The sequence below is a fragment of the Somniosus microcephalus genome, chromosome 4, assembly GCF_052327205.1.
Source record: "Somniosus microcephalus isolate GS21.2 chromosome 4, FLI_Smic_1.0, whole genome shotgun sequence".
Taxonomy (NCBI): domain Eukaryota; kingdom Metazoa; phylum Chordata; class Chondrichthyes; order Squaliformes; family Somniosidae; genus Somniosus; species Somniosus microcephalus.
This window is the reverse complement of record NC_140990.1, coordinates 249,071,608-249,085,368: the sequence shown is the minus strand read 5'-3', so window position 1 is coordinate 249,085,368 and position 13,761 is coordinate 249,071,608. Positions and strand designations below refer to the sequence as shown.

The 13,761-nt window shown below is 46.1% G+C and overlaps 1 protein-coding gene across 1 annotated transcript in view; it reads right to left on the bottom strand.

Moving 5' to 3' along the window:
- LOC147120357 (dynein axonemal heavy chain 11-like) overlaps positions 1-13,761 on the bottom strand; it is a 133,142-nt gene that overhangs the window by 79,969 nt on the left and 39,412 nt on the right. Inside the window, exons 9-10 of the mRNA XM_085984221.1 lie at positions 8,172-8,338; positions 2,395-2,617 (exon numbers count right to left, since the gene is read on the bottom strand). Of these exons, the coding sequence (XP_085840347.1) occupies positions 2,395-2,617; positions 8,172-8,338 (390 nt within the window). The remainder of the gene's footprint in view (positions 1-2,394; positions 2,618-8,171; positions 8,339-13,761) is intronic.

The window sequence follows — 13,761 nt, the reverse complement described above, 5'->3', positions numbered from 1 at the left end:
TTTGAGGTGGAGAATTGAACTTTCCACCTACAATTACGATATCTTGTACCGGCCCGGGAAACTCAATGAGCCCCCGGATGCTCTATCGCGAGGTACATGTGCCAACGCACAGGTTGATAGACTGCGGGCCCTCCACAATGATCTCTGCCACCCGAGGGTCACCAGGTTCTTCCATTTCATCAAGGCCCGCAACCTGCCTTACTCCATCGAGGAGGTCAGGACCATGACCAGGAACTGCCAAGTCTGTGCCGAGTGCAAACCGCACTTTTATAGGCCAGACAGAGCACACCTGATAAAAGCCACTCGCCCCTTTGAGCGCCTGAGCGTCGATTTTAAAGGGCCCCTCCCCTCCTCTGACCGCAACGCGTACTTCCTCACTATCATCGACGAGTACTCCCGTTTTCCGTTTGCCATCCCCTGCCCAGACATGACCAGTGCTACGGTCATTAAATGCCTGAACGACCTCTTCGCCTTGTTCGGTTTCCCCAGCTATATCCATAGCGACCGGGGCTCATCATTCATGAGCGACGAACTCCGCCAGTACCTGCTCGTGAGAGGTATTGCCACGAGCAGGACCACCAGCTACAACCCCCGGGGGAACGGACAGGTAGAAAGAGAGAACGCGACAGTTTGGAAGGCCGCCCTGCTAGCCTTAAAATCTAAGGGCCTTCCAACCTCCCGCTGGCAGGATGTCCTCCCCGATGCGCTCCACTCCATTCAGTCACTGCTCTGTACTGCCACTAACGCCACCCCTCATGAAAAAATGTTCGTCTTCCCTAGGAAGTCCACATCGGGGACCTCGCTACCACCATGGCTGACGTCTCCAGGGCCCGTCCTACTTCGGAAGCACGTGAGGACCCATAAAACGGCCCCCCTGGTTGAGAGGGTCAACCTCCTCCACGCCAACCCTCAGTATGCCTACGTTGCGTACCCGGACGGGCGGGAGGACACAGTCTCCATAAGAGACCTCGCACCCTCGGGGGCCCCTGAAACCAACATCACCCACTACCCACTACCATTGCCCTTCACCGCTACCCACAATGCACCGGCGGCAACGGACCCATACCTAACCCCTGTAGACAGCACGCCGTGGCCCCGTGACCCGTCATTGATCACCAACCAACTCAACACCCATGAGGACGACGCGCCAGTGCTCCAGCCCACGCGGGACTCGGCGTCGGAAGCTGCACCACCTCAGCCGTCGCCATGACGATCACGACGGCATACAAGACCCCCAGAAAGACTTAATTATACGAACTTTTAATACACTTCACCCCGTCGGACTCATTTTTAAGCAAGGGATGAATGTGGTAAACCACTGTTGTTCACTCCACTGTTGTTCACTTCACTGTTGTTCACTCTTGCCCATTGTTGTGCCTGTCTGTGCATGCCTCAGCTGGCTCCGCCCCTGGCTCCACCCATATGCCCTGGTATAAAGGCGGCTGCTCTGCAGTTCCCCAGGCATTCAGGACCGGTCGACCACTAGAGGCATGCCTTCATTCTTTAGCTAATAAAAGCCTGTTTGTTACTCTCTTAACTTCCAGTCTTTCTCAGTAATTGATAGCGCATCATGTACTTCACTTATTTTACATTGGAATCTACTCTGGTCATGGAGGTTGCAAATTGTAAAATGTAAAATTTCTGATCACTGGTGTTTACCAAATAGCTGTTGGAAACCACCTTCATCTCAGAGGGCACCCTTAACTTGATGAATAGGTGCCCAGAGCAATTGCAGACAAGACACAAGAATGTATGACAGAAAAATTAGCTTACAACACTTTCAGATGACAATCCAACTCTATCAGATGTCTAATAGTCCATCCTATGTTAAGGAGGGACAATTGAATGCAGATTTGTATAGGAGTGTGGAATTACTGTACACATTAGTCCCCCACGGGGAGATAGTAGATGTGGTGTTGTCAGAAAATGCAAATAAACAAAGAGATTTATATCGTTCCTTTTCAATTTCATTACTTCTAGACTTTTCAAAAAAGAGGGGGTGAGAACAGAAGGAAAACAATTACAAAAACACAACAGCAACAAGTCCAAGTTTTCCTGTGTGTTGGAACCAATGTTATGAGATCATGTCTTAGGTGTATCTGCTAGAAACCAGAATGAAAGAAAATAATGATATATTTGTATTGTAACACTACTGTAAAAAAAAAGACTGCATGAATTCCTCTCTCTAGTTTAAAAATAGTGAGGGCTCATTAGTTTGAGAGAAAGTTATAGAATACAAGGATAAAAGTTTTATGCCTTAAAGCCTTAAAGGGCCAGAGTTAAAACAATTATAGATGCCAAGATTAAAAGCAAAACAAATGCAATATTTTAATACAGTACCAAAAAGATTTCAATGGACACCAGAAATTATTGATTTAACAAAAAGGTATTTACCTCGAGCTCTGCATAAACATATTCAGGAAGCTGCTGTCCATAGGTTTTTAGCAAATCTGCTGTTTCCCTCAGAGATTCAAAAGTATCATCTGCAGCTGATTGCCTATCCCGGACTGCCATTAGATGTACCATGATTTGAACCAGTCCAACATAATCTCCATCCTTCACCTTCTTTGCAAGGCCCTCTTCAGTTACAGCAATAAATGTCACCAATTGATTTACACTGAAAAGACAAAGCACCAAAAACCTTCAAGAACTAAGCTTCAGTTGTATTAAAGTTACAGCCATATAGCTGACTTCAGAGAAATGCATCTCAGTCCAGGTATAGGTACAGAATTCCAACAGACCAAAACATTTCCTATTTACTCCTCTTGGATAGTATTTCTCACCCAAACATAACCCTTGTATGGAACGCTTAAAATGTTTTCTCCCAGGTACAGCATTCCAACTCCAAATCAGATGCAAAAAAAATGTGTCCCCAGCTGCCACCATAATTTACCGCGTCCCTGGCACTATTAAACATGTAAACCCCTATTTCGAGGTCAAGTGGCTTATTTTTAAAGTTCTATACTGCTCTCTCTCTGTCCCCCTCCTGTTCCTTGCATCTATTCTCTCTCGTGTGACATTCCCTGGCCTCGCCCCAGCCCCCTTTGCATCCCTATCCCCAGTGTGCTTCACTCATTGCCAATATCTGTATTTGTCAGATTGGTAAAAACAGTGAATAGATACCAATTTCTCTAGAACAATTAGCTCATTATTTTTCCAATTTTATAAAACTGTTTTTTGTGACAAAAACTAATATCATGATGCTCTCATCCATTCAGTTCTGGCTCCAGCAGAGTCAGGGCCTCCTCGTCCGCAACATCTAAATTCGGCCCGTCCGGAATGGCACAGTTGCATTGGGCACAGTAGGCTGTATGTAACACACACACGCAAACAATCTGCAGCAAACTGCAGAGCCCCTCCCAGCAGAACGTGAAAATGTGCCTTTAAGACCCTGATGGTCCTCTCAATGACTAATCTTGCAGAGGCAGGTGCCTTGATGTCGCACTCGTCTGCTACTGTTCAGGCCACTCTGTAGGGAGAATGGGGAAAAAGTGCTACAAAAAGCATTTCCCACCTGCACAAATCACTAATGAAATTCATTGGACTCTTCAGGCTCATAGAAACAAAGAAGATAGGAGCAGGAGTAGGCCATTCAGCCCCTCGAGCCTGCTCCGCCATTCAATGAGATCATGGCTGATCATCCAAACTCAGTACCCTGTCCCTGCCTTCTCCCCATATCCCTTGATCCTTTCAGCCTTAAGAAATATATCTAACTCCTTCTTGAATATATTTAATGAATTGGCCTCAACTGCCTTCTGTGGTAGAGAATTCCACAGGTTCACCACTCTCTGGGTGAAGAAATTCCTCCTCATCTCTGTCCTAAATGGCTTACCTCTTATCTTTAGACTGTGACCCCTGGTTCTGGACTCCCCCGCCATCAGGAACACCTTCCTGCATCTAGTCTGTCTAGTCCTGTTAGAATTTTATAAGTTTCAATGAGATCTCCTCTCATTCTTCTAAACTCCAGCAAGTATAAGCCCAATCGACCCAATCTCTCCTCATACGTCATTCCTGCCATCCCAGGTATCAGTCTGGTGAATCTTTGCTGCACTCCCTCCATGGCAAGAACATCCTTCCTCAGATAAGGTGACCAAAACTGCACACAATACTCAAGGTGTGGTCTCACCAAGGCCCTGTACAACTGCAGCAAGATATCCTTGTTCCTGTACTCAAACCCTCTCGCTACGAAGGCCAACATACCATTTGCCTTCTTAACCGCCTGCTGCACCTGCATGCTTACCTTCAGCGACTGATGCACAAGGACACCCAGGTCTCGTTGCACTTCCCCTTCTCCCAATCTATTGCCGTTCAGATAATAATCTGCCTTCCTGTTTTTGCCACCAAAGTGGATAACCTCGCATTTATCCACATTATACTGCATCTGCCATGCATCTGCCCAATCACCCAACCTGTCCAAATCATTCGGGAGTTTCTCGGCATCTTCTTCACAGCACACACGCCCACCCAGCTTTCTGTTGTCTGCAAACTTGGAGATATTACATCTAGTTCCCTCGTCTAGATCATTAATATATATTGTGAATAACTGGGGTCCAAGGACCGATCCCTGCGGTACCCCACTAGTCACTGCCTGCCACTCGGAAAAAGACCCGTTTATTCCAACTCTTTGCTTCCTGTCTGCCAACCAGTTCTCTATCCAAGTCAGTACCTTGCCCCCAATCCCATGTGCCTTAACTTTACATGCTAATCTCTTATACAGGACCGTATCGAAAGCCTTCTGAAAGTCCAAATACACCACATCCACTAGTTCTCCCTTCTCTATTCTACCAGTTACATCCTCAAAAAATTCCAGTAGATTAGTCAAGCACGATTTATCTTTTGTAAATCCATGTTGACTTTGTCCGATCCTGTCACTGTTTTCCAAGTGCTCTGCTATTACATCTTTTATAATGGACTCTAGCATTTTCCCCACTACCGATGTCAAGCTTACCGGTCTATAATTCCCCGTTTTCTCTCTACCACCTTTTTTGAATAGTGGGTAACATTAGCTACCCTCCAATCCATGGGAACTGTTCCAAAATTCTATAGACTCTGGAAGATGACCAGCAATGCATCTACTATTTCTAGGGCCACTTCCTTAAGTACCCTAGGATGTAGATTATCAGGCCCTGGGGATTTATCGGCCTTCAATCCCATCAATTTCCCTAACACCATTTCCCTACAAATACCGATTTCATTCAGTTCCTCCCTCTCATTTAGACCCTATGCTCCCCGACATCTCTGGGAGGTTATTTGTGTCCTCCTTTGTGAAGACAGAACCAAAGTACAGGAAACTTTCTGGTATCCGGCACGGACGGGACCGATGTGCTGTCGGTTCATCAACAATTCCGGATAACCGAACGCTATCGTAAAAGATATGGAGCTCAGAGCTCCGTATAAAGCAACAAACCCTGTTGCTTAGCTTCAAAACAATCGGCACAAGTTGCAAGCGTCTCTGTAGCTTAGCAACAGCTTCAGCTACACCCTTGCAAAGCAACAAAGAGTAAAAAAAGTAACTAAAAGTAAAAAAAGTTACCTGAACCGACTCCTGAATTTTGCCGGTGGATAGAGCGTTCCGGTTATTTAGGGGCCGGTTAATCGAAAGTTTCCTGTATGTATTTAATTGGTCTGCCATTTCTTTGTTCCCCATTATAAATTCCCCTGATTCTGACTGCAAGGGACCTACACTTGACTTCACCAATCTTTTTCTCTTCACATATCTATAAAAGCTTTTACAGTCAGTTTTTATGCTCCCTGCAAGCTTACTCTCATTCTATTTTCCCCTTCTTAATTAATCCCTTTGTCCTCCTTTGTTGAATCCTAAACTGCTCCCAATCCTCAGGTTTACTGCTTTTTCTGGCCAATTTATATGTCCTCTCCTTGGATCTTATGCTATCCCTAATTTCCCTTGTTAGCCACGGTTGAGTCACCTTTTTTGTTTTATTTTTATGCCAAACAAGCTCAAAGGCTCCTCACTTCCACCTGTATCAGCTGATCCTGGCAGCTGCTGCATCTTATAATTCTCAGTCTAAATTACCCAGGGTGCATTTCTAGTGTAAAAGCAGGAAACTGAAATTTACCCATAAAATTAGTTATTTAATGTTAAATGCCTGCAAGTTTCGCCACTCTGCCATTTTGCTGGGCTCAATGAGCAAATATCATTTGGTCCTTGATTGTGGGTGTTAAAATTTCCAGTTGCTATTGACAAATGTATGAGAGGGGGACTACAAGGGAGTTACAGTTTTCACCAACTTGAACTACAAAACCTAGAGTACATCATGAAAATCCACCTGACATGACAATCAAATATAAAGGGATTAAGGAGTTCTAGCTCTCTGGAGAAATTCTGTATACGAGACAATGGAAGAATAAAGTTCTGATATCTTAAGCAAATAGTACAAATTCACCACAGGAAGTAGAGAAAAAATATTTTAGGATGTAACTGGACCAAGAAGGTTGATGAGGGAATAACAGCGTCTTGGAACTTAAGTGGCAGGTAAATAGTATTACAAATATTATATCTGAGAGTCCTGTATCTTTTGCTATGAACAATTTGCATTTATATTACACCTTTAACATAGAAAAAAATCACAAGGCATTTCACAGAGGTGTAATCAAAAGGAATGATTGTTAAGCCCAAGAACGATATATTAGGAGGATTAACCAAAAGCTTGGTCAAAGAGGTGGGCTTTAAGGAGGGTCTTAAAGGAAGGGTGCGAGAGGGGTTTAGTGAGGGAATTTCAGACCATGGTGGCTGAAGGCACAACTGCCAATAGTGGAGGAATGGAGTGTTCGGGGCAGGGTGTAGGGTTGCAGGAGGTTGCAAAGATAAGGAGGGGCAAAACCATGAAGGGATTTAAATCACGAGGATGATGATTTTGATTTTCAAGCGCTGGTGAACCAGAAACCAATGGAGGTCAGCAAAGACAACGGTGATGGGTGAGCGGGACAGGATATAGGCAGAGTTTTGGATGAGCTGGTCTATGGAGGTGGAGGATGAGAGGCTGGCTACAAGAGCATTGGAATAGTCAAGTCTTGAGCTGACAAAGACATGGGTTTTGGCAGCAGATTAGCTGAAGTAAGGGTGAAGACAGGTTATGCTAATAAAGATGGAGAGGATATGGGTCCAGAACTACTGCTTGGAGTCAAATAAGATGCTGAGGTTCTCAACGGTCTGGATCAACCCAAGACAGTGGCCTGGGGGTGAGATGGAATCAGTTGCAAGGGTATAGGGCGTTTGTGGCAGAGAACAAATACAATAGTTACAGTCTCATCAATGTTTAACTGGAAGAAATTGTGACTCATCCAAGATTGAATGTCATAAAACACAGTGGCAGCAGAGGGGTCAAGAGCAGTAGTGGAAAGATAGAGCTGGATGACATCATCATACATGTGGAAGTTGAGTCTGTGGATGATGTCACCAACTGGCAGCAAGTAGATGAAGAGGCTAAGGATAGATCTACGCAGATCTCTGGAGGCAACTGTGCTGGGTGGAAAGAGAAGTCAGTGCTGGAGATGCTCCGGCTACAGTCAGATAGGTAAGAGTGAAACCAAGCAAGGGCAGTCCCAATGAGCTGGACAACAGAGAAGAGGCTTGGAGGAGGATAGTGTGGTTGACCATGTTAAAAGCTGCTAAGAGGTCAAGCAGGATGAGGTAGGATAATGCACTATGGTCACAGTCACAGAGGATGCCATTTGTGACTTTGGTTAGGACCATTTCATTGCTGAGATTGAGATTTAAAGACCATTACGGGAAAGATGGACATGGATTTGAGAGATGACAACATGTTCAAGGACATTGGAGAAGGAGAGGTTGAAGATGGGGCTGTAGTTTGCAAGGACAGAGGGGTCAAGGATTTTTTTTGTTGTTGAGGGGGCATGATGGTGGCTGTCTTGAAAGAGAAGTGGCAGCACCCGAGTAGAGGAACCAATGTGTCACAAATATAATATTTTGCTTTGAGTCAGTCAGTCATGTGATATATTACTTCAGTAAATTTTATGTAATTTAGAGCTCAAAAGGCAGACGCTCATCTAGGCTTTAAAAAAAAAAACTAAAATCTAACTTAATTTCAGCTGGGTTTTGACTCTTATAGGCTTAAAAAAAACATGATAAATGTATAGCTTTTTCTCCGTAATTACTCAATTTGGAAACGAGCGCAATAGTATTTCCTTACCTATCAATCACATGGTTTAGAAGGTGCTCCTTAAACATCCAGCTCCATCTTTTTATTACATTTAACAAAGATGATTTAAATGGTTTAATGCACACTTGAAACCATCCAAAGGTGTGGACATCTTCAAATGCACTGACTTGGACATATAATGTTTCATAAATGTTGATCTACAAAAAGGAAAAAAGTAATTTTAAAAACTACATTTATGATTTACCATTTTTATTACATACCTATAGTTACTTGCACTGCATTTTTACTGAGGTATGTCATAGACTGTTTCAAATCTTAGGTCATCCATGGAAGAGTTTCAAACTGTCCAAGACCAGTATGATTAATTTAGTAATGTTTTAAAATAAAGTGGCCTAGAACATGGGTTTATGTCTATTAAACTTTCATTGAAGTATGGTATACTAAATATTTAGTTGAATAAATGAAAATATCTCTCTACACTGTGTACAGTTTAAGAATATTCCCAAATTAATGAAATCGACACTTAACTTTTATAAATATTGTAAATATACTACTGGTACAAGTTTAGGGTCTTGCCTGAGATTTTCTCTCGGATACAGCAAATCTATTCACTCCAGTAAGCAGGGTGTCTTTTGTTTAGGGGTGTGCCGTTACTACTTAATATGTAACTGCACAATAATGTACGACAGGGGTGTAACAGTACACTCTTGTGATTGGAACTGGGTATATATGTCTTTTACATGCTCCCATCTCTTTAAAGGTTGAAAAGAGAAGACTTGATGAGACGAAGGCAGGTATGAGTATTTAAGCTGCTTTATCTCACAGCAACTGAACATACAGGGTAAAAATTATGATTGGACTTGCTTAATTCAAATCAGTAAAACTTGTCTTCATGTAATAATACAAAATAATCAATATATTACACTTTCCCAAATCAGTGGGTCACTTTGCTTGACTTGAACAAAATGGCCTAGAATTTGGTTTGCCCCCAGAAATGGACATGGGGATCACTGTGCGTGATCAACCCGTGCCCGTTCAGAAGAATACTGGCAGCATGGAAACTTTGTGCTGCCTGCTCATTTCCATGATTGCGGCATTCAGCCCAGAGCTGAACGTGCTGCTGAGTGGCTGAACGCTCAACAGGGGGCCCAAGTTCGTGTGAGGCTAGCACCAATTAAAGCTAGCCTGCACTGCTTAAAGGCAGTCTGTACCTCTTAACAGGGAGATGCAATCTGCCTGCAGCAGCTCATTCACCTGACTGGGAAGAGAGTGAACAACAATTAATGATGGCACAACAGGAGAGAGAGCGTGCACCAAGGTTTTCGGATATAGCACTGGAGGCTTTGGTGCAGGAGGTCGATAGGAGGAGAGAGATGCTGTTTCTACAGGCAACAGTGTAAAGTGCAATGGGAGCAGATAGCCGCTGTGGTGAATGCTAGCAGTGTAGCCCCAAGGAGGTGGATGCAGTGCAGGAAGAACTTTAACAACCTCACAAATGGTCAAGGTTAGTGAATTCATCTTCAAATACCACATCCCACCATCTGCACCACTAGCCTCACACACTGCTCACTGCACCACACCCCCATCACTCACCGACCAATCATCTCTACCAAACATGGCTCAAACCTCATATTCATAGCTTCACCTCACCCTCACACACTTACCACTGCTGCAAGACTCTCACCCACATCTCATAGCTTGCACACACTGGCAGCTATTCAAACATGACAGGCATATCACCCAAGCACATTGCAACATACTCACTGACACACTTCCTTCTCTCTTGCAGGAATAGGTGGAATACAACCGGCGGGGGCAAGCATGCCTGCATAATCGCACCCCCATGGAGGAGACGGTGCTGGCCATTCTTAGGAGGGGCATCGTTGAGTCCGTTGGGCCAGCGGTGGGGCTGAAAGAATACGAGATTCCGGTATCCTCATACGTAATCCTCCTTCTCACATCCCACTTCCCCCTCATCCCACAATCTCTTCTGATTTACAAGCTGCACATGGTGTAGGCATGCACCTCTTGCTTTCCACCCCTCTCCCCTCACCACAAACCTACCCTTGTGCTTTTCTCATTTCAGAGACCCAAGAAATCCAACCTGCCCAGTCAGTGGTGCAAGAAAAGGGAGAAGAGAGTGATAAAGAAGAAACAACTTCACGGTCAGACATTCGCAGCCACCAGCTCAGATACTGGCACTGCGCAGACTTTAGTGTAGCTTAGAGGCAGGATCTGCACGAGGTGAGTCATCGGGCACAAGTGGGCTGCAGTCAGGGCAGGAGGAAAAGATAGCGCAGGTGCCAGCTCCCCAGAGGGCAAGGTCACACACGAGTTCTGCTGCAGAGGACTCAGATGAGGACTTTGATGGGGCAGCCTACAGAAGAATGCTGATGGGTATATACAATGAAATGCTTGGTGCATGGGCAGGCCTGCCAGAAAGCCAGAGTGCAATATCATGGAGCACGGAGGAGTCCGGCACCAACCTTGTACAGGGTTTTGTGCAGAGCTTGGAGCCCATGATTTCCAGCATGGAAGGGGTGGGCAGATCCATTAGCGCACATGTGGACCCAACCATTATGCAGCATCTGATGGCCGATGTCCAAGCTTCCATTTGAGCACAAGCAGAAGCCACCCAATGTCCGAGTGCTGCAGTGAAAGCTCAGACTTCTGCTAAGCAAACTCAGACTGCTGCCGTCGTGGCTGCGTTTACTAGTGTGGAAAGGGGCTTGCTGGGTGTAACAGTCCACCAATCTGTCCTTCAACAGATGACTAGGAAGGCTGAGTCGCCACCACGGGTGAGTGGCAGTGGCTCCATGGAGCAAGAACCTGCTGTCCTCCTAAGAGAGGGCAGCAGGTTCTTGCTCCACGGAACCACTGCCACTTCCCCGGGGCGGTGCCTCAGCATTCCAGCATTCTCTCAGGATGACAGCATTCTTCCTCCCACCACTGTCGCTATACCAGTGCCCTTGCTGTTGCCTGTCAGCCAGTCAACCCAGACTGCTGCCGTCTACAACCAGGCCTTCTAGGCCCAGAGGTACTTGAGGTCGTCCTGCAAGTCCATCTGCTGTCTCCCCCACTGAAAGTCAGTAGCCTTCCGCCAGCCATGCTGCAGCCACTGGGGTAGCACTTTGTAGGAGCACTAGGACAGGCAAAGACACAGTGGAGACAGGCACTAAGGGAATGCACAGGAGTGATTAGTTGACGGTTATGTAATATTGGATGGATTGATGTATAAATTTGGATTGGAATATTTCTTTTGAGGTGGCTTTTATTTCAGCATTGTGGCCAAGAGGACACAGTGATGGTCAGTAATAGAGGGAAGGTAAGGTGTGGGACCAACGATCCCTTTAAGCTGCACAGCGCTCTTCAGCTTCCGCGCAGTCAGTGAGCCGGCTTTTAAATAGGAAAAACCACGCATGCATGGTATTTTGAACGAGATGCGCGGCGCACCCAAAAAAAATTAAAAGGGAACATTGTGGGGGAATATTGTTGAATGGAGAATTGGGGTTGCGTTCACTGGCACCATATGGACAGTGCGGGCAGAAACGGGTGGTCTGGGTTGCCTCCTCCCTTCCACTTCCTCCTCCGCTCATCACCGTATGCCTGATGGCAAGGGCTGTGCCCTCATGATGGTGAGGTTGTAGAGCATGCAGCAAACCACAAAGAATCTTGAGACATGCTCTGGTGAGTACTGCATGGCTCCTCCAGAGCGGTCCAGGCAGCAGAAGCACTGTTTAAACATGCCAATGGTCTGCTCTCAGATTTCGAGTGGCAGCATGGTTCTCATTGTATGCATGCTGCCCACGTGGTTGGGTTGTAGAGCGAAGTCATGAGCCAGGTGGTCAGCGGAGAGCCCTTGTTGCCCAGTAGCCAGCTTCTGGTTTATCTTGGTGGCTCAAAGACTGAGGGAACAGCAGACTGGCACAGAATAAAAGCATCATGACTGCTACCAGGATACCGGGCATTCACCATTCATGATGTGCTGAGCATGGCCGCACAGTGAGTGATAGCCTTTGCGGTTGCAGTAGCGGTACATCTCAGCATTAGATGCGGTGCCCACAAAGCCACTTGCGTGCAGTCGATGGCGCCCTGCACCATGAGGAAGCCCGCTATCCTGGCAAAGCCACGTGCACGCTCCGCCTGCTTCTCTCTGGCCAGACAGAAGACAATGAAGTCCCTTCTGCTGGCATAAAGAGATTCTGTCACCTCTCTTATGCAGCAGTGGATGGCAAACTGGGAGATGTTACAGATGTTGCCTACTCCAGCCTGGATGGATCCAGATGCGAGGAAATTCAGGGCCACAGTCACCTTCACATCCACTGGCAGCGCGGTCCTTGTCCTGGTGTGAGGCTGTAGGTCTGGTTGCAAGACGTGGCAGAGTTCTTTGAGCACCTCCTTCATAAATTGCAGACACCTCACACACTGCTTCTACCTTAGGCGGAGGTAAGAGAATTGCTCTCGGAAGATCCTAGGTGGGCAAGGCCTCCTGCTTCTCCCTCTGAGTAGTGTGTCCTCTTCTTTGCTGCCTTTGCTCCACCTCGCTGTCATGCTGTAGGCCAAGGGGGATGACAAGCACCATGACTGGGAGCAAGTGGTCTGACCAGAACGCTTGAAATCAAAACTAAGGCCGTCTCCACTTGCAGCATCACTCCCTGTCAGGGTCAGGGACTGAGTCATGAAGAAACACTAGATAGACTTGGGCTTTTTGGCCTAGAAAGACGATATCTGAGGAGTGATTTAGAGGAGTATAAGACTGTTAGGGTATTGAAAAGATAACCCAGAATATTTCATTAAATGAAACTGTAGGAATAGAACTAAGGCACACAGTCCTACAATTACGAGGTTGCGGGTTTGGGAGGTGCTGTCGAAGAAGCCTTGGCGAGTTGCTGCAGTGCATCTTGTAGATGGTGCACACTGCAGCCACAGTGCGCTGGTGGTGGAGGGAGCGAATGTTTAAGGTGGTGGATGGGGTGCCAGTCAAGCAGGCTGCTTTGTCCTGGATGGTGTCGAGCTTCGAGTGTTGTTGGAGTTGCACTCATCCAGGCAAGTGGAGAGCATTCCATCACATTCCTGACTTGTGCTTTGTAGATAGTGGAAAGGCTTCGGGGAGAAACATACATAGAAACATAGAAGATAGGGGCAGGAGTAGGCCATTCGGCCCCTCGAGCCTGCTCCGCCATTCAATAAGATCATGGCTGATCGTCCAAATTCAGTACCCTGTTCCTGCCTTCTCTCCATATCCCTTGATCCCTTTAACCTTAAGAAATATATCCAACTCCTTCTTAAATATATTTAATGAATTGGCCTCTACTGCCTTCTTTGGCAGAGAATTCCACAGGTTTACCACTCTCTGGGTGAAGAAATTCCTCCTCATCTCTGTCCTAAATGGCTTACCCCTTATCCTTAGACTGTGACCCCTGGTTCTGGACTCCCCGACCATCGGGAACATCCTTCCAGCATCTAGTCTGTCTAGTCCTGTTAGAATTTTATAAGTTTCGATGAGATCCTCTCTCATTCTTCTAAACTCCAGCGAGTACAAGCCCAATCGACCCAATCTCTCCTCATACATCATTCCTGCCATCCCAGGTATCAGCCTGGTGAATCTTCGCTGCACTCC